Consider the following 21677-nt stretch of genomic DNA (forward strand, 5'->3'; position numbering starts at 1 on the left):
GGTTTACAACAATGTAAAATACATCAATAAAATACACAAGTCTATAAAGGAGCACCTACAAATTTAACTACCATCAAAAGCGAAGAAAAAAATATATCATCATAATCATAAAATGAAGAAAATAAAATTAAAAAATAATAAAACAATAGACATAATAAAAGCCTTTCCTTGTTCTCCATTCTGATAACAGATATCCCATTTAGTCGAAACAGATTTAAAACTATGCTCAAACGTTGAACGCCTGTTTAAATAGTCTGGTTTTCAAAATCTTTTTAAAAGTTTGAAAATTCATCTCAGGCGGGAGCATGTTCCACACTATCGGGCCAGCCAGGTATAAAGCTGTCTCCCTTACTTTATTCAAATGAGCCAGTTTTGGAGATGGAATAGAAAGTTGACCTTTTTACTCGACCGCAGATTAGGGCATTACAATAATCCATTTTTTAAAAGATTAAAGACTGTAAAACTGTTCTAAAATCCTGAAAATATAAAAGCAGTTTTAGTTTTTTTTAAATACACAGTTTATTAAAACAGACTAAGCATATATTCTTAACTGCTCTTTTCATGGTGAGCTCACTGTCTGACATAACCCCAAGATCCCTGGTCTCATTTACTAAAGTGAAATCGCAATGCTTAATTTTAAAATTCGTTGATATCTTATTGTCCAGTTTGTTACAAATTTAAAAGTATTTCAGTTTTTTGTTCGTTTAAACCAAGTTTCATGTGTGTTATAAGCTTTTGAATAGAAGAGCGAGATATCTCCAGTGATTTCAATGTATTTTTAATGGAATCATTAACTGGTATCAACATCTGAACGTCATCGGCATAGGTGTGGCATGTTACAGCTTTGTAAACCAGCTAACAGTTTACAAAGCTGTAACACACACACACACACACACAGTGTGTGTGTGTGTTGCAGATAAAGATGAACCTTGTGCTACTCCAGATGATGAAAAAGTGGCAGATTCTGAAACTCCTACTTTGACTTGTAAAAGACCGATATCTAAGATACAATTCAAACCAATGAATTGTTTTTCCAGCTAAACAGATTTCAGCAAGGCTCTGTATTAATATTGAGTGATCAGTATCAAATGTGGCAGAAATATCGAACATCACTGGCAAGTATGAATGCCCAGAGTCCAAATCTCTAAGCATCTGTCAGTGATGATGACAATGTCTCTGTATTAAAAAAAAACAAAAAACTTACGGAAACCGAATTGAGCTGGATAAAGCACATGGTTTTCCTCTAAATACTCTGTTAATTGTATTTGAACCACCTTTTCAATTATCTTAGCCAAAAGTGGGAGATTTGAAACTGGTCTAAAATTACTGAAATTAGATGCATCTGAATTTTTCTTCTTTAAAATGGGTTTAATAATAGCACTCGTGTTAATGATGAGTCTTTTTTTTTTTTTTTTTTTTTTTTTAAATATTGATTGTATTTTGTTGACCTCTGTCTTGAACTCCTCACAGGTTGGTGGTATATAAATGTGATCAATGAATTATAAAACAGCTACACCTACAATGGATTTTCTAATGTTTGTCTTTCATCCGCAGGCACCAAAAAGCCAGCACCAGCACCTCCATCTGCTGGGCAGCTGGGAAATCAAGGATCCTCACTGCCACTTACTCAGCCCCCTTCCGTCTCTCCTAAGCCCTCCACAAGAAGCCCGTCTCCCCCTAGCCAGCAAATTAGCCAAGGGACTACCCAGGCCCCTGTGTATTCCCATGGGTCTCTACCTCGCAGGTATGCTAGCAGCACCCCAGTCATTCAGGCTCCTAATCACCCACCACCCCAGCCTCCAACACAGGCAACCCCTCCCCTGCAGCCCAAAGCACAGACACAGCCGCTTCCTCCTGAGCTGCCCTTCGTCCCTCCTCCCTCCACTCTGGCAACACCTGAGGCCCCACTGCTGGGAGCCCACCAGCCGGCCTCGGCTAACACAGACACATCCCACCCACAGACGGGCACACTAGGGAGGCCGCGGCCAGTCCCCAAACCCAGGAACCGGCCCAGTATCCCTCCTCCCCCCCATCCTTCAGTGCTCTCATCAACCGGAGAAATTCTGCCTGCGACGGCTTCAAAAACAGTGACAGGTGAGGCGCAGCAATGCATCGTCACAGTATTCCTGTAAATGGGAAATGCATGAATTGGACCAAGCTGTAATATGCTGAGTGCTTCTATTTAAATGTGTTCTCAGCAATGGGGAGAGTGAACCAGAAAGCAAATGTGCTCCAGGTCAGGACCCAGCAGGAACCACATGAGAAGCCTCCCTAGTGACAGGATCTGGGGATCAGAGCAGGCATGCAGACGTCATCCCTTACAGCCTCCCTAGTGACAGGGTCTGGGGATCAGAGCAGGCATGCAGACGTCATCCCTTACAGCCTCCCTAGTGACAGGATCTGGGGATCAGAGCAGGCATGCAGACGTCATCCCTTACAGCCTCCCTAGTGACAGGGACTGGGGATCAGAGCAGGCATGCAGACAACGTCCCTTACAGCCCCATTAGTGACAGGGTCTGGGGATCAGAGCAGGCATGCAGACGACGTCCCTTACAGCCTCCCTAGTGATGGGGACTGGGGATCAGAGCAGGCATGCAGACGTCATCCCTTACAGCCCCATTAGTGACAGGGTCTGGGGATCAGAGCAGGCATGCAGACGACGTCCCTTACAGCCTCCCTAGTGATGGGGATTGGGGATCAGAGCAGGCATGCAGACGTCATCCCTTACAGCCCCATTAGTGACAGGGACTGGGGATCAGAGCAGGCATGCGGACGTCGTCCCTTACAGCCTCACTAGTCACACATTGTCTGGTTAGTGCAACAGACTTTATAGTAAAATTCAGTGTCAAAGATATTTTCATCTGTTTTAGGACTTGACTACAAAATAAATCTGATATTCAGTTAGTTAGCTTCCTGTTACCTGATAAATATGTCAGCAGAGGCGATATTACCCGAGGGTACTGAATATTTCAGCTTCCTTGCACTGTTTCATAATTCTCACTGAAAGAGATGTTACTTGTGGAAATGGAGCCAACATTTCACCCAGGACACCCTAAAATATTAGTGCCATTTTGTTCATGGCAAATGACATTGCTTCAGGGCTGTGGTCTCTTTATATGTTATCTTTATTAAAATTTATGAATTGCTTAACATGAATGTAAGCGATGTACAAAAAACCCAATCTCCTTACACGATCTCCTAGAAACGGCTTCTAAGTTGCAGGAAAGACCACAGTTCCCTTAATACAGTTTAGAAGTCTGGGAGGAGAGCCATTGCTTGCCACGTTGGGCTCTGTCACAGAGCTGAGGTGCTGGTAATGAGTACAAATCTCTGCAGAGTCTCTCTCATGTTTCACACTCTGGCTGCATCAGCAGCGCCTGCCCTGTTATACTGACACCATGTGGCTACTGCTGGTATTGCAGCCTCTCCTCGCATATGGGGGGGTGAGCTGTAGTGAATTGGGCCCATAGGTAGAGGTTAAGTAATTCAGGCTTAGAGCTTGAAATCCCAGCCTCCTGCCTCTAGCAGGCAGCAGGGCAGTATAGTGTGAAGGAGCAAGAGGAGACTGAACAGATCTGGGTCAAAATTGATGCCCTTCTCAGCATTTTCCACTTCATGCTTGGATTTATTTTAACCCTCTTTCTTCTCTTCCCCCCCCCCCCCCCCCGCCAACTGCTTTTCAGAGTAGAGTAAGTGGAATTTGTTTGTGTGACCTGAAACATTTGATGTTGACTAATAGATTTACCTGCCGATGCTTTCACAGGTTGTGGCGATTGCCAGGAATAAGGTTGGTGACCTGCACTGCAGCTTCACCTGTGCTTGCTCCTTTGGTTTTTACCAGATGCTTTTTTCCCGTTAATGCACTTTTGACACGTGCTGTCTGCCCATCTATAATGTGCACTGTAGTACCTTATGTTGCCTATCAGTCTGCTTTTATTCCTCTCCTACTAGAAAAGACATGCAGAAATCTGGGAGGCTTTTTTACTTCTGGAGAATACTGGTACCATAGCAGATTAGATGCAATATAATTTACTGGACCAGCCAAAGAGATGCAGATACACGAGCTTGCAAGAACATGTGGCAGAAGTGGAAAATTTAGACGGCTTGGGTGCTCCTTTTAATCCATTATCTGATTTTACTCAACCTTCCTGCTTTGGATATATTTTAAAAAGCTTTTTGTTATGAATTTTTGTCTTTTAAGCCCGATGCTTTTCAAATTCTTTTAGCTCACTTTAATGTTTCTTCTAACTTGCCAATGCTTATGCTTTTTCATATTTTCCTCCGGTGGATCCTTTTTCCAATTTTTGAAAGAAGTTCTTGTGATTAAAAGTTTGGATAAATTCCTGGAGGAAAAGTCCATAACCTTATTACAGGCTGATACAGTACAGTGCGCTCTGACGGAGTGCACTTTTAACCTGCCCTTGGACGCGCATTTTCCCTTACCCCTTATTCAGTAAGGGGCAGAAAACGAGTGTCCAACCCGCGGAACCTAATAGGGCCCTCAACATGCAAATGCATGTTGAGGGCCCTATTAGGTATGCGTGCGATTCAGTAAGTAAAATGTGCAGCCAAGCCGCACATTTTACATTAAGAAATTAGCGCCAACCCAAAGGTAGGTGCTAGTTTCTGCTGGCACCGGGGAAAGTGCACCCTCCGACTTAATATCATGGCGATATTAAGTCGGAGGTCCCGAAGGGTAAAAAAAAGAAAAAAAATTTTTAAATGGGCCAGCGGCTGTTGGGTCGAAAACCGGACGCTCAATTTTGCCGGCGTCCGGTTTCCGAGCCCATGGCTGTCAGCGGGCTCAAGAACAAATGCCGGCAAAACTGAGCGTCGGCTGTCAAACCCACTGACAGCCGCCGCTCCGGGCTAAAAGGAGACGCTAGGGACGCGCTAGTGTCCCTAGCGCCTCCTTTTGCCCGTTTCTACTGCCAGGCCTCATTTAAATAGAGAATCGCGCGCATAGGCAAGTGGCCTGTGCACACGTCGGGAGAGCGGGCGTTCGTCCACTCTCCTGCGGACTTTACTGAATCAGCCTGTTAGTAAGGTAGACTAAAGAAAGCTAAAACAAATCAAAGAAAATTATTTTTCCCTCAGCGCATAGTTAGTTAAGCTCTGGAATTCATTGCCAGAGGATGTGGTTAAAGCAGTTAGTGTAACTAGGTTTAAAAAAGATTTGGATAAGTTCCTAGAGGATAAATCCATAAACTGCTATTATGGTAATTAATAAGCAATAGTAGCTTGGGATCTATTTAATGATTGGGTGCTTGTGACTTGGAATGGCCACTGTTGGAAACAGGGTACTGGGCTTGATGGTGTGACCCAGTATGGCAACTTATGGTCCTATTTACTTATCCCTGGGAGTGAGTAAAATGAATTAGATTTACTTTATGGGATCTGCCAGTATTTTTGACCTGGATTAACCACTGTCCCAGATCAGATTCTGGGCTTGATGGACCTTGGTCCAGCATGACATTTCTCAGGTTTGTTTATGCAGGTTACACTTAGTAAATTTTAGTGATTACAAAATTTGAATAAAATCTTGAGCACTATGCAGTTTTAGGAGCCAAGAAATTTTTCTTTTTGTTTCTGAGCTTTTTTGGTGTCATTATAGAGATGGAGGGATTAAATTACTTCCTACCAATCCTTTTGTTCTCCATCCCTCTCTCAATAACCGCAAGTTTCAGTGGCAGCTCCTTTCTATTGTACGGTCATAGTGGCTCTGCTCCAGCTATAGATGGCAAGTGCCAGAAATCAAGTTTTAGGTGCCCATGTGACTAGACACCTTAGATTTTTGCACTCCTGCACATTGGTTCTGTTGTATCTGAAGATTGACCTATGTGATCTTGAAAGTTCATGCACTTCAGTTTTGGTTGATCCAGTAATGCAGACATTTTATGTGTGTGGGACCTATTGTTCTGTCAGTAGTTACGTTATGGGTGATGATGTAGATTCAGCTATGCATCACTTTTCTCCTTTCCAGTGGAAAATGCAGTTTTCCTAGCGTGTAACCAGATGGACTCAGGACCAATGGGTTATGTGGAGATGGTCAAGTTTCAAAGCTGACATCACCTTAGATATACCCCTGCAGTGACCTCAGCCTTTCAGAATGTCTCCGTCTCCTAGCAGATGTGGATTGTGTCTCCTATCAGGAACACAGTACTCTTTAGATGAGGAAAATTTACCTTCAAATTTCTACTTTTAAATTGGAGAAGATTGAGCCCCGCTCTCATGCGGTGATACCTAAGGGTCCCTCCCCCAGTTGAGAATTCCTGAGGCGATTTCCGAGATCCCTCAGAGGTGTGCCTTGGTCCGGTAGCCGGTTCCTGCTGAAGCAGCGGGTGCAGGAAGCTGAGCGCGGTGGTGACAGCCAAAGCCCTCTGCCCCTGCAGCTGAAGACCTTCTCTGTACTCAGCTGTTAAGCGCTAAGCCCAGGTAAGTTTAAAAAAAAAAAAAAAAAGATTTTCTGTTAGAGACATTGGAGGGGTTTCGGTAAGACTCCTCCGGTCGCCTTCCTTGGCGCACCTTACCGAAGATGTTCCTGATTCGTTGCTGTAAAGGGAAGTGGGCATCCGAGCAGGTTGAGTGGCCCCCAGTGGGCTAGGCCCTGCTTCAGGCTTGCTTAGCACACCGCATGGTAGACTGTATTGGCACCATTTTGCACACGGTTTTGTGCACCTTGCATTGCCCTCCATACAGCGTCTGTATGCGCAGTGCATGCTGGCCCTTCCTGCTTAGGTGCCCGAACTCTGTGCGCACAAAGTTTTCAAGCGAGAGCCAGCTGAATGCGCAACTGCCATATCTAATGGCTCCTGCAGCAAAGAAACATAAGCGCCTTTCTCTCTGCGCCGCTTGCCATATTAGAGCTACTCATTCTGACCAGGATTCTTATATCAGCACTGTGAGGAGGCCCAGGGAGAGTCGACCTCCCCAGACTTTACCAAGCAGAGTTCTTCCCATTCGGAGGATGGGTCAGCCACAACCTTAACCAGAAGCACCCTGGATCTGACTAATCCCATCTGCCGAGCAGCGACATGGTCTTCCTTGCACGTCTTCTCCAAGTTCTATCGCCTGGACATCCATGTCCGAGAAGACGCAGCCTTTGCAAGAGCAATGTTAACTGGACCGCGGGCAGCCTCTCACTCCGATCGGGAATAGCTTTTATACAGCCATTGGTCCTGAGTCCATCTGGCTACACGCTAGGAAATGGAGAAATTACTTACCTGATAATTTTGTTTTCCTTAGTGTAGACAGATGGACTCTGCATCCCGCCCACGGCTGCCCAAGAACGGTGCCAAGGAATCACCCGTGAAATGAATTTTATTTATTTATTTGTTTGATTTTTATATACGGTCATTCAGTGAAGCCATCACAGCGGCTTACAAGATTCAAAAGGTATTCTCTTAACGTATGTGAATTAAGGGTATAACAGGATACATATTATAAACGTAAAGATATTCTTTTTTTATAGTCCGAAAAAAATCATTTTTGAATGAGAAGGGTTTGCTTGGTGCTGGTTGATGACTTGTTTTGCGTGGTTTCAGTTGGTAATTCTGTTGGGTGTTTGGATGTTGTAAAACTTGATTGTCAATGTAGACTTTGTAAAACAGCCATGTTTTTAGATCCTTTTTGAATGTTTTGAGGTTAGGTTGGGTTCTCAAATCTTTTGGGAGAGAGTTCCACATTTTAGGACAGGCGATGGAAAATGCTCTTTCTCTGGTTGCTGTCAAGTGAGCATCTCTGATGGGGGGGACGGGGACTGTTAAGCGGCCTGTGTTTGAACGTAAGTTTCTTTGGGGATTCTGGGGGGGGGGGGGGGGTATATTTAAACCAGTTCCAAGAGATTACAGGTAAGCTGTAGCCCAATTCCTAGATCAGGGCATCTATAATTTTGCTGGGATTCAGTGTTTGAGTACAGTTACGGTTATCCATTTAGTCAAGTTGGTTTTAATCAAGTTTTTTCGATAGTATGGCCACCGTGGCTTTTGAAGAGAATACTGAAGGGCTGAGGTCACTGCAGGGGTGAATCTAAGGTGACAACAGCTTTGAAACCTGACTCTGTCTCCATCTACTAGAAGGGGAGCATATAACCCATTGGTCCTGAGTCCATCTGTCTACACTAAGGAAAACAATATTCAGGTAAGTAATTTCTCCATTTTACAAGTCATGAGCAGGCATGGGCACAATTCTGTGGTGGTATCTGGCAAGCAGGATGCATTTGTGATCTCCTGAAAGAGGAGTTCTATGAGGCGTGGGAGGCAATAGCAGCTCTGTTTGTGAGTGAACGTATCACTGTTGTGGTCATCATTTGAATGAAGAACGAGTCTGCAGAAGCTATTAAAGCAAGGTGTCTGCAGCATACAATAGTTCCTGCCCCTGCTGCATATGAAAGGAATTCTGTTCCCTGGATATAGGGTGGGGAATATGGGAAATTACAGGCAGAATGACTGACTGCATTCCCCATTCAGGGATTTTCCTGTACAGGGACTTGTTTTTTTTTTCTCTTAGAGCTGTAATGAGCTCCCTCCCATCCACCCATGGTGCTGCAGTGAGAATTCTTACCAGTGGTGCCAAATTATACCAAATAAAAACTCTTCCTGGCTGGTGCTGAATGATGTAAAACTTAGTTTTGACACTGATTGTCTCTAGAGCTGTATATTGGCCCTTGGTATGCTCCTTTATTTCTTCCATTCTTCTTAGAGCCATATTTTTGCTTTGTGCAGATGGAAATGTTTGTGTTAGGCTGCTTGAGTCTACACGAAGTAAAGCAGTACATACACAACCATGAAAACTGATTATTGGATACCAGGCCTGCTTCATAGCACATACACTTCTGCTTTTCTTCTGTAGTCTGGATAAGGTGTCTTAAAGGTCCCGTATAGAAAATACTTTCTGAAGGAAATATACACCTGCGAAGTCTCAACAAAAGTAATAACTAAGAGATTAAATAAATGTGCTCTATCAGGCAAGGCTGGGATCTGGGGATCCTGCTCCACCAGTCAGTATGGGCAATTGCCCTGTGCTACATTAACCTAAGTATCGGTGCAGATGTCACTGAAAAAAGGCTGTGTCCTCTGTCTTCCTGTATAAACTCATAGACTGGTCTGGTGGAATAATGAAGAAATATGCTTTTTCCTTTTGGGATTAGAGTGTGTTGTAACTTGTTAGCTTGGCCACATAATTGGCTGCAGTTCTCACTAAAATGTGGGAACATCTAGGTCTGAAGCAGAGATTTCTGAATTTATTCATCTAAATTGATGCTCACATCTGTCTCAAATACCTAATTTAAAACAAGTCTTCCAGTACTGAACCAAAAGAAGCCACGTGCTATCTACAATACATAGCAACTGCTAAGATTCTTTTGCTTTTGCTAAGCTTTATTAAGTTGACTAACTAATGAAATGAACAATTTGGATCTTTATTGAAATAGGCACTGTATTTTATTAACAATTCATGCTTTTGGCCTCTTCCAGTTGAAAACTAATTTAGAAGCAAATCATACCTAGGCATACAAGTAGTTAGAAGTAGCAAAATCTAATTTTAGAAATTTCATTAAATAATCTAGATGTTTGACCTGCCTTATTCAATATGAAGTGAATTTGGGAAGTTTTAATGGTAAGGAACAAGCTGCATGATTGGCCAGAATCTATTTGTGTGCTACTTTCCAATCACATTTCTGTGCACCCGAAGTAGTTACTAATGTGTGTGACCTTAATGAGGCTGGCTGGCTGGCTTGCACTGCACTAATATACGGCATGCAGACAGGAATCTGTCTACCCCCGTCTTCCCTGCTTGTTCCTAAAGGAGCTTTACAGAATGCTTTCAGGGCCGATCGGGTTTATTGTACTATGAATTTCTTTCCTATTTACTGATATTTAGACAGATGGCTGCATGCGTTGTAATGGCTTTTTCTGCTCAGAACTCTTAACATGACTATTTTATATTCTGCCTTTTGGCACTTCAAAATGGATTACATTCAGGTACTGCAGGTATTTAAAAATGTCTTATTATTCATTGTAATCAGAGCAGTGAAAATAATGCATTCAACCTAAAAACTTAAAGCAGCAGTGTTCCCTAATGGAAAAATGTAGCTCTTGTAGGATCTTTGCTATTGCAGTGGAGGAATATTTTGTTTAAACAGTCTCCTAGGTAAAAGGTTATGCTTTAAGAGCACAGTAAATGGCAGACGAGCTATGGTGCTCCCATCCTTTACACATGTTACAACTGTAGCAGAGAACAATTCTCCTCCTATTACATCTTCCCTTGTTGCTCCTTGTGAATTAATATTAGCCCTTATTACAATGTCCTGGTATGAGAGACTGGCCAAAGCAGTCTTGCTTTTACTTGCACTGCAGCTATAGACTTGGTGAAATTGTAGCTAGTGCTGCACATATGCAATATTGGGGCGGATGCAATAAATGTGTGCAAAAATGTTTTCCCTAAAGCAGGCCCAGCCACCTCTCCTGGGCTCACAATCCAGTATTAAAAAAGAGGCGCTAGGGATAAATGCGCGTCCCTAGTGCCTCCTCAGAATCGGGCACAGAGGAGAGGTGGCTGACAAGCCGGTTGGGAACAAGGACTCTCAATCTACAGGCGAATAAATACTGCTTTATTTGGTTCCTCCTACATGGTATCGCTACAATACTATTAGGAGGAATCTCAGAAAGCAGGATTTTTCTTTTTTTCTTTCGTGCCCTTGAGTGTAGCATAAAATTTGCCTTGTTGCAGGGACGCATTAGCTGCATGGAAAATTTATTGGCTCGCAGGGGTTAGCTAATAGCCTCATGTACATGGATTTCCATAAGTTGAGTGCTGTTAGCTATGCAGAGTTTTGGGAGTGCTAAGCCCTATATTGGATCAGGGGTTATGAACGCAGCAGCTCGCGCAGGGTACTGAATCAGCCCCATAGTAATCCCAGTAGTGGCTCACACTTGAAGCTCTCCGGCCTTGTTGCAGGTCTCTTCCCTGATTTCTAGAATGTCCCGTTAGGTGGAAGCTGCGCTCCTGTAATGACACTGTCCCTGGTGAGGTCTGCATCGGGCCAAGTCCTTACTCTAACACACACAGCATTACCCAAGAACTTCGGTTCTGACACCTCGTCTGTAACCCCCACCTTTAGCTACAAGTCACTGTGCTACTGACTATAAATTGCTGTTGTACATCTTTCTGTCTTTCACAGTCAGAACAGTTTGAGACCTGTTTAAAAAAAAAAAAAAAAAAAAAGTCCCAGGCCAAGGTAACTGTTGAAACTTATTGCTCTTTTGAAGAGAATAGGGTGGACCTTGGATGCTGGGGGCCTGTAGACTGTTAGCTTCTAAGTTATCAACGGGAAGGAGCTGGAGTGGAAGTTGTGTGCTAATTATGTTACATTGTGGTGTGGCTAAAATGTGTTCCTCTCTGTCTAGACTCCAACTCCAATGTGCAGGGACCGCTGCCTGCAGAAACTGCATTCCATGCCACAAGCAAAGAATTGCACAACCAGCTGACACTGGACACTGACACTGGCACAGAAAGCACAGCTCTGTGAACAACACTCCCTGGCGTAATCCTTCCCACCCCTGGAAAAAGAGCAAGATGGAACAGTGACCTAAGTGCCTCCTAGAAGAAGCAAGGGCCTCAAAAGAAGATTAATGATCTGTCTCTTGAAAATAAGCTTAGAAAAACAATCCAGGACGGGAACAGTTTGCCTGCAGACGCCGATACTGCTGCAGGAACTCCCCACACCTCTACACCATGACAGCTAATCTTCCGCAAACTTCAAGCATGGATGCTGGAAAATCCATCCACTTTGGTCACTAATAAAACTGGACTTTCTTCTTGGCTCCCATGCCCTTTCTGCACATTCTAGGTTTCTGATGCAATGATGTTGCCTAAATATAAACCAAAACTCCCCTCCATGCAGGTGGTGGCTGCTGGCCATCGGTCACCATGAATGGGTGGAGATCTCCTGGTGCCTTGTTTAACTCTGTGATAGATGAAATGTTTCTCTGATTGTATTTTAATGACCATTTTGTTGCCGAATGCCCTAAGTAGGGGGGGATTATTTTGCCTTCTCATTTCAGCTGTTGCATGTTTGTTCTGAACTGGGAACCATTTTGCCACTACGTGGAGGGAAATCTTGTTTTGCATTCTTTCATTTTGGATGCAGCTCATTAGATTTGAATCTTTACTTTATATCAAATTTGTAAGGGTTATTTTAAAATGCTTTTCTCACGTTTAGAAGTACAACCAAGACCCCCTCGTACTAAGTGCGTGTGGGAGACGGGGAGAGAGATTTCTCATAGTATTAAGCCCCACAGATATTTGTATGGCAGATACTCGCTGCACACTCATTTTGTGCCTTCCTTTTCTGGCTGTCACTTTGTATAAAATCATCTTTCATTTTTTGTGAGGGGTGTGTGTGCTGCAGCAGAACCTGAACAGACTGTTACGGTGGGTGCTGGAGCAGGAGATGCTAAGTAACTCTGCACTTTCATATTTCACACTTCTTCTGTCCTAAGCAGTGGCTGATGGTACTGAGGGCTCAGTGCCTGCAATGTTTTTTCTTAAGGGCTCACGACGAGCTGTATAAGTCTCTCTTCAGACTTGTCCCCTCAGTGTCTATGACGCGCATTTTCCTTGGTCTCCATTTTATCTAACGTATTTTGACAAATGCCATTTTATAAGGAAACTATATATATGTATAAAGTAGTAGTTCCACGATTACTAAGCTAGAATGGTATTTCTTAGGACAAGAAACTTCATTTAACATGCTCGGTAATATCCCATTAACAATAAAGTGAAATGAACAGTTTGATGTAAAGGTTCTGAAAGAATTATTTTTATTCACACATTGCCTGGCTACTTTCTGTAGCAGTAACTATCAGCTTTGTATTGGGGTTATGTAATTTGCACAGCGAGCTTCTAGTACCATTTTTATTTCTAAACATACACAGCACTGAACAGATACACACAAGGTACATTCCCTGCTCCACGGAGCTTCCAATCTGCTCAAAGGAAACATATGTGACATGCAGGAGTCTAGGAGAAGTATTTACCATAGGGAAGTGGTTAAGATTTAAAAGGAACCTGAAAAGTGTTTTTTTTTAGGCTGGATTTCAATATGGGCAGAGAGGGAGCAGAAAGCATGGCCTCTGGCAGTCTGTTCCAGGCATAGGATGTAGCAGGGTGGAAAGCAGGGAGTTAGTGATGGAGGAGAAGGCCACAAATAAGAGCAATTTGCCTAATGCATTCATGAGCAAGCAGTGGGAATGTATTGCGAGGTGAGTAAGAAGCTTGAACTGTGCCAAAAAAGGGGCTCCATGACCATAGTGATGCTGAAGGAAGATAAGTCATGCAGCCACATTTTGAATAGATTGCAGGAAAGCCCACAAGAAGCAAACTAGCTGAGCAGGAGGTGATAAGAATGAACAAGCATTTTCTGGCAGCACATTCAGAGAGTAAGAAATGGATTTTAGCAGTATTGCAGATGAAGAAACACAGTTTAGCAGTGCTTTTAATATGTATAAAAGAGAGCGAGAAAAGCTGCCCTCAAGGTTACGATCCCATGAGAAACAGCCAGCCACAGACAAAAAAAAAGAGGTGAAGACCAGTTCGGTCTTGACCCAGTTGAGGTTTTAAGCGGGTGGCAGGCCATCTGGACAGCAATGTTGGACAAACAGGCTGAGATTTGGGACTCAATTGCTGGTGAAACTTTTGTAGATATAGCACTGAAAACTGTGAGAGGAGACCAGAACACGCAGCGAGAAAAGAGAAGGCCCAGGGCAGATGCTGAGAACACACCAGAGGGCTAGAGGAATATTATGATGGGAGAGGTAAGAAGAAAATCAGGAGTGAAGGAGTAGCCTGGTGTTTAGAGCTGCAGGCAGTGAACCAGGGGAAGCACTGCTACTCCTTGGGCAAGTTGCTTTATGGTCCACTGCCTCTGGTACAATCTTAGATTGTGAGCCCTCTGGGGATAGGGAAATACCTACACTACTGAAGGCAATCAGCTTTGAAATGCTGAAAAGCAGAATCAAATAAGTAAGGACTGAGCAGAGTCCTGCAATCCGATGAAGTACAGTGTGTTAAAAGGATTAGTGATGCCTTGGATCATCCTTATCAGCCATAGGGACATTTATTTTTCCAGTTCTGGTTTGTAGAAGAGGTGTCCTATAGGAAGCTCTTTGCAGTAAACGTTTTGGTGTCATATCTAGGGTTTCCTGCCTAGTAGATAGACTGGGAGGTCAGAGCTGCAGATTTTGAGTAATCCACTGGATTTACAACCAAATGTGTTCTCTTTAGGGCTGTGTTGTTGGAGGTTAGTGTACCCCACAAGCCCTGGTGCCGCTGTTCCTGCCATTAATTTTAAATTAGAGAAGATAGACTTGTATTAGAATAATATTCACCCTTACCTGAGAGAACATTTTATTTTACAACTACTCACATATGACAAGGAGTTTAGATGAATAAGGCAAGGCAGAGCGGTGAAAAAATGCAGCAATCAGCTCACATAAAATCGCTAGCAGTCCATGTGAGAGACTCAGATTGTATCTAGCATGCCCTGGCTTTCGTGAGGTTCATTCCTGGCATGGTATATGCAAAACAATCCTATTTGGAAACTACCTCAGCAAGATTATTGTAGGGATTGTCTCATATATAAAATGGAAGATCATCTCTAGCCTTTGGCATCAGTCAATGTATTGTCATGCGGTGCCATCTATTAAGGTAGATTTACAGGGAATAAAAGAAAATTTGGTTCTTACCTGATAATTTTCGTTCCTGTAGTACCAAGGATCAGTCCAGACTCCTGGGTTCATACATCCATGCCAGCAGGTGAAGACAGAGAAAGTAAAACTGCCACTGCTTTAACTATGCTGATGCCCCCTGCAGTTTCTCAGTATTAATCTGTACCAAAGCTGAATACCAAATATCGTAAAAACCCCCATTGAATTATAAACTTCTGAACAATTAAATAAAAAAAAAAATTAATTTCTGATAACAAGGAACCAATAGGAAAGCGGATGACTCTCCAACTGTCTTGATCCCTGGGTGGGTCTCTGGACTGATCCTTGGTACTACAGGAACGAAAATTATCAGGTAAGAACCACATTTTCTTTTCCCCGTACGTACTGGATCAGTCCAGACTCCTGGGATGTACCAAAGCTTCCTAGACAGGGTGGGACCTGGAGAGTCCCGCGTGCAATACACTTTCGCCAAAAGACAGACACTCCCGATCTGCCACATCCAGGCGATAATGCCTTGCAAAAGTATGTAGCGACTTCCACGTTGCCGCCCTACAAATCTCTTGTGGTAAAACCAAACGAGCCTCTGCCCAAGAAGCCGACTAAGACCGGGTGGCATGAGCCCTCAAACCCTTCGGTACTGGCTTACCTTTGAGAATGTAAGCTGATCCAATAGCTTCCCTAAGCCATCTAGCAATAGTGGTTTTAGAAGCTTGAAGGCCCTTCTGCGGACCACTCCCTAGAACAAAAAGATGGTCAGAGCGCTAAAAACCATTCGTGACTTTAAGATAGCGAAGCAATGCCCTGCAGCCATCGAGAAGCCGAAGCTCACGTGCATGTGTCTCCGAATCAGATAAATCCGAAAAGGCTGGCAGTTCCACTGACTGATTAACTTGAAAGGAACAAATTACTTTCAGTAGAAAAGATGGAACTGTCCGTAAAGACACACCCCTATCCAATATCTGAAGGAAAGGATCACGACAAGACAAGGCCTGCAACAAAGAAATGCGCCTTGCAGAACAGATGGCTACCAAGAAAATCACCTTCAAGGTTACATCCTTCAACGTAGCCCTCCGAATGGGTTCGAAAAGAAGCTCACATAAACCCCGAAGGACCAGGTTGAGGTTCCAAGGAGGACAAACCTTTCTCACAGGGGGATGCAAATTATTGACCCCTTGTATAAAGCGGACCACATCCAGATGAGAGGACAAGCGATCCCCTCAAAGAGGCCAACACTGCCACCTGGACTCTAAGGGAATTGAGAGCTAGACCCTTAGCCAACCCGTCCTGTACTACCGAAGCACGCAAGACCGGAGTCCCCTTCACCAGACACCAAGCCTCAAAGACTTTCCAGACTCGGACGTATGCCACGGAGGTGGACTTCCGCCTATACTGAAGGAGGGTAGTAATTACCGTCTCCGGGTCTCCTTTTGCTCGTAAATTCCTCCTCTCAAAAGCCATGCTGCTAGACAAAAGCGAGCGGCCTGATCCGAAAATACGGGATCCTGGTGAAGTAGACTGGGGAGATGACTGAGTCGTAAGGGACCCTCGACCGCCAGATTTAACAGATCTGCAAACCAAGGACGGCGAGGCCACTCCGGGGCCACGAGTATCACTTCCCCTGGGTGATTCTCTATCCGCCTCAGGATTTTGCCCACCAGAGGCCAAGGAGGAAACACGTAGAGCAGGACCCCCTGGGGCCAGGGAAGGACCAGAGCATCCACGCCCTCGGCGCCATAATCTCTGTCTGCTGAAAAACCGAGGAGCCTTCACATTGTGCCGAATTGCCATGAGATCGACCTGCGGACAACCCCACTTTTCTCGAATGAGGTGCATTGCCGCATCTGACAACTCCCACTACCTCAGTCGCACGCTTCTGGATCCGGGGAAGTCGGCTTGCACATTTTCAACTCCGGCAATATGAGATGCAGAGATCTGTATCAGATGATGTTCCGTCCACCATATCAGGTCCTGAATCTCGAGGGAGTGCCCCCCTGTCTTATTTATATATGCTACAGTGGTCGCATTGTCTGAGAGCACTCTCACTGCCCGCCCTTGGAGCAAAGGCTGAAAGGCAAGCAAAGCCAAATGCACCGCCCTGGCTGCCAACCGACTGATAGACCAAGACGCCTCTACGTTTGACCAGGAGCCTTGAGCTGCTTGACCCTGGAAAACTGCTCCCCAACCAGACAGGTCAGGACTATCCAATCCGGAATCTCCAAGGACATCCCTTTCAGAAGGTTGGGGGTATGGAGCCACCACGCCAGACTGTCCTTGGTCTCTGGAGGAAGAGAAACGGGCTGGTGATACTGCTCCGACACCGGACTCCACTGATCCAAGAGTGCACTCTTAACTTTATTTTTTTTTTTTTAAACTTTACTGCTCTAACAGCAGCCTCACTGTGAAATTCCTCTCCTGCGCTGAAGAGAGCTGTCCAGCTCAATTCAGCAATTAACAGAAGAGAAAAAAGTGAGAACTAATTTGTGAGCTAACACGTGCCAGGGAGGGATCCAGACCACTAGATGTGCACCTCCGGTTACGGGATGGGGGTGTACAAAAGGGTCACCCCCGCCCCCCCCCTCAACCAGATAGGGTAGGGGTTCCTTACCAGTAACCCCAACTCCCTGGGAGGAAGGCTCTCAAAATTGAAAAGAAAAACCAACCAAAAATCCTAAACCAAACTGCAGGGTTCAAGCACCAGTCCTGCCCTGCTGGGAGACAGAGAAATACTGAGGAACTGCAGGGGGCATCAGCCTAGTTAAAGCAGTGGCAGTTTTACTTTCTCTGTCTCCACCTGCTGGCACGGATGTATGAACCCAGGAGTCTGGACTGATCCGGTACGTACAGGGAACAATGGGTTAACTTTTATTAAAAAAAAAAAAAAAATGAAGCCAGTGCTTTCCTGCTACTGCTTCAACCACCTTTCAGCATAAGGCTGTGAATGATGTTATTCATGATTTCCCCATGTCAGATCTGAGAGTAAGTATAAAATTCTGCTTTAGAAGATGTTCCATGCTCTTTCTTGCCTTATTTTTCCTAGTTCTTCAAAGTTGCTAAGGCATAATTGGGGATGGGATAGGGAGAGAACAGCCTAAGGAAACAAAATCCATCATTAAACCTCTCAAAAGCATAGAGTAAGGTACATTTAGGGCTTACCTGCTAATTTTCTTTCCTCAAGTCCTGGCACTCCAGTCCAGTCTACCCTAGTGGGCTTCACTCCTCCTACCAGCAGAGGGAGGCAGAGTGCTAGATTTCTCTCTGACATCACCCTGCTATAGAGGCTGATGCAGCAGGGAAGGAGTCAGTAGGGAGGCTGTTGCCAAAGCTGGTCCTTCTCTTATGCTCCCCTTTTCTCCTGTTTTTTGGGTTTTTTTTTGGGGGGAGGGGGGGGGGTGTTTATTACATCCACAATAATATTATGGGCAAAGACAATTCTCTTTTGTCTGCCCAACTTAAAGCTCCTTCCTTGTTGTTTCCTTCCCTAGGGTGTCTCCTCTCATTGTTCCCTTTTTTTTTTTTATTAGATTTTTTTTTAATGACCCTCAAAATTATTTATCCTAAAACACTACATATCTATATATATTTTTTTTCAATGGACCTCTTTTCTGTTCCTCCTGTGTTGGAGACTTTTTTTTTCCCCCCTCTGCTCCTCCCTTTCATTAGCTATATTTGGGGTGGGAGCTGCACTGGTCTGGCAGGACTTGAGGAAAGAAAATTAATTGGTAAACCCTAATTGTACCTTCATTTTTGCTCTGCCAGACCAGCCTACCCCAGCAGGATATACCTAAGTTGCAGCTATCCCGGGTGGGACATACCCAGTGTTGCTTCCAAGACTCCCATAGAGAACGTTCAATCTGTATGAGAAAAAGGAAACCATCTATAATGCTCTGTGAATGTATGTACCGAGGCCCCGGGGGCTGCCCTGCAGATATCAATCACATGCCCTTGTAAAGCTTGCTTTCAGACCCTCTGGCACCAGTTGTCCTCTTATTACATATGCTGTTGCTATAGAACATAAGAAATTGCCATGCTGGCTCAGACCAAGGGTCCATCAAGCCCAGCATCCTGTTTCCAACAGAGGCCAAACCAGGCCACAAGAACCTGGCAATTATCCAAACACCAAGAAGATCCCATGCTACTGATGCAATTAATAGCAGTGGCTATTCCCTAAGTAAACTTGATTAATAGCAGGTAATGGACTTATCCTCCAAGAACTTATCCAAACCTTTTTTGAACCCAGCTACACTAACTGCACTAACCACATCCTCTGGCAACAAATTCCAGAGCTTTATTGTGCGTTGACTGAAAAAGAATTTTCTCCGATTAGTCTTAAATGTGCCCCATGCTAACTTCATGGAGTGCCCCCTAGTCCTTCTATTATTCAAAAGTGTAAATAACTGAGTCACATCTACCCGTTCTAGACCTCTCATGATCTTAAAGATCTCTATCATATCCCCCCTCAGCCGACTCTTCTCCAAGCTGAACAGCCCTAACCTCTTCAGCCTTTCCTCATAGGGGAGCTGTTCCATCCCCTTATCATTTTGGTCGCCCTTCTCTGTACCTTCTCCATCGCAACTATATCTTTTTTGAGATGCGGCGACCAGAATTGTACACAGTATTCAAGGTGCGGTCTCACCATGGAGCGATACAGAGGCATTATGACATTTTCCGTTTTATTCACCATTCCCTTCCTAATAATTCCTAACATTCTGTTTGCTTTTTTGACTGCTGCAGCGCACTGAGCTGACGATTTTAAAGTATTATCCACTATGATGCCTAGATCTCTTTCCTGGGTGGTAGCTCCTAATATGGAACCTAACATCATGTAACTTCAGCAAGGGTTATTGTTCCCTATATGCAACACCTTGCACTTGTCCACATTAAATTTCATCTGCCATTTGGATGCCCAATCTTCCAGTCTTGCAAGGTCCTCCTGTAATGTATCACAGTCTGCTTGTGATTTAACTACTCTGAATAATTTTTATCATCCACAAATTTGATAACCTCACTCGTCATATTCCTTTCCAGATCATTTATAAATATATTGAACAGTAAGGGTGCCAATATGGATCCCTGAGGCACTCAACTGTTTACCCTTTTCCACTGAGAAAATTGTCCATTTAATCCTACTCTCTGTTTCCTGTCTTTTAGCCAGTTTGTAATCCACGAAAGGACATCGCCACCTATCCCATGACTTTTTAGTTTTCGTAGAAGCCTCTCATGAGGGACTTTGTCAAACGCCTTCTGAAAATCCAAATACACCACATCTACCGGTTCACCTTTATCCACATGTTTATTAACCCCTTCAAAAAAATAGCTTCTTGATCCATTTGGCAACTGATGCCTTGGATGCTGCTTCTCCTGCGAACAATACAAACAGCCTGTCTGCTTTTTACAAATGATTCTTCCACATATCTCAGTAGTGCTCTGCAGCTGTCTAAGAATCTAAGTTCCTTTCTTTTCCCAACACATTCTGACTTCTTAAATCCCCTCAGGGGGAGAGTATGATTTTGAGGTAAAAACCTGACACTACCTTGGGCAAAAAAGGAGAAATTACTATTTACCTGATAACTCACTGCCTTCCTTAGAGAAAGAAATTATGTGCACTTGGCAGCAGATGGAGACGGAGTAAAACTAACTCGCTGACATATAGCCCTGCCCTAACATCAGCCCACCAGTAGCTCTAGAAAAGTCAAATTGAGGACAAATTGCTTATACTTGAATATGACTATTAACAGTCAACCATTCATGCCTCCAACCAACCATGAAACACTGAGCTCAGCCAAAACATTCATGTCAACTAATCTTAGGGGCTGGTTATATCACGTTCCAGTCCTTCAAACGAATGGACAGAAACAACACTCCTCATTGTCCGCATATAAAACACAAACTAAAAGCAAGTAGGCAGCCCAGCGTGGGTTGTGGCTTGGCCTGTCTTCCTTACAGGAAAGGAAATTATCAGGTAAGTAGTAATTTTTCCTTCCTCTGCATTCAGGAAGGCTAATCCACACCAGTGGGATGAACCAAAGCTCCTCCCGAAAAGGGTGGGAGGCTGCCTGTGGTCCTGTCACTGGGGCACGTGTGAAAGCCACGTCCTCCTAAGCCTTAACATCCAAATGAGAATGCTGGGAGAAAGTATGTAAGGAAGACAATGTTGCTGCCTGGCATATCTCGATGGGAGACAACAACCGAAGCTCAACCTTTGCAAATGCTGCAAAATGCAGCTGCCCGCATTATCACCGACACAAGCCGCCATGATCACATCACTCCAGCTCTTCAGTCTTTGCACTGGCTACCCGTCACTTACAGGATAATTTATAAATCTATGTCGCTGATACACAAAGCCATTCAAAACAGAGAAATGCACTGGTTCACAGATCAACTACAATTCAAAACGTCTTCCCGCCCAACGAGATTCCAGAATTTAGCCAAACTAAATATCCCAGCACCCAATCTGACTAAACTTTCTAGTACAAAAGAACGATCTTTCATCATTGCTGGATCAACAATATGGAACACCATGCCCTCTGAATTACGCCAGGAACTCTGTCACAAAAAATTTAAACAAAACCTTAAAACCTGGCTATTTAAAAAAGCCTACTATCCTGAAGGAGCGAGTAGTCTTCAAGTATCACACCAAATGCTGCTTGATATCCAAGGCATACAGATGATGACAATCACGCTCATTTCTATCCCTGTCCAGCATGGGCAGGGACATAGACCAATTCAAATGAATTCCGAAACCACTTTCGGCAAAAAGGAAGGTACATCCTAAGCTTTACCACCCCCAGACTCATTCATAGAAATGGTTCACAGCAAGAAAAAGCTCGCAGCTCGGAGGCCCACTGTGCCATACAGATCGCAACCAGAAAAACTGTTTTCAAGGTGAGCGGCCGCAAAGAGAGACCACATAGTGGCCAAAATGCAGGACCTGCCACATCTCCTTCTAGTTAT

The 21677-nt window shown here is 44.1% G+C and overlaps 1 protein-coding gene across 5 annotated transcripts in view; it reads left to right on the plus strand.

Moving 5' to 3' along the window:
• Positions 1 to 12802, plus strand: part of ARHGAP17 (Rho GTPase activating protein 17) — a 97190-nt gene extending 84388 nt beyond the window's left edge. For 2 of the 5 annotated variants that reach the window (XM_029577618.1, XM_029577621.1), the window contains 2 exons: positions 1555 to 2094; positions 11406 to 12802. In XM_029577618.1, the coding sequence (XP_029433478.1) occupies positions 1555 to 2094; positions 11406 to 11527 (662 nt within the window). In that variant the 3' untranslated portion in view covers positions 11528 to 12802. Of the gene's footprint in view, positions 1 to 1554; positions 2095 to 3763; positions 3788 to 9565; positions 9616 to 11405 lie in introns of all 5 variants that reach the window. The other 3 variants (XR_003852731.1, XM_029577619.1, XM_029577620.1) reach the window with 3 other exon arrangements.
• The last annotated feature ends 8875 nt before the right edge of the window (positions 12803 to 21677 follow it).

Source organism: Rhinatrema bivittatum, chromosome 14 (assembly GCF_901001135.1).
Source record: "Rhinatrema bivittatum chromosome 14, aRhiBiv1.1, whole genome shotgun sequence".
Classification (NCBI taxonomy): domain Eukaryota; kingdom Metazoa; phylum Chordata; class Amphibia; order Gymnophiona; family Rhinatrematidae; genus Rhinatrema; species Rhinatrema bivittatum.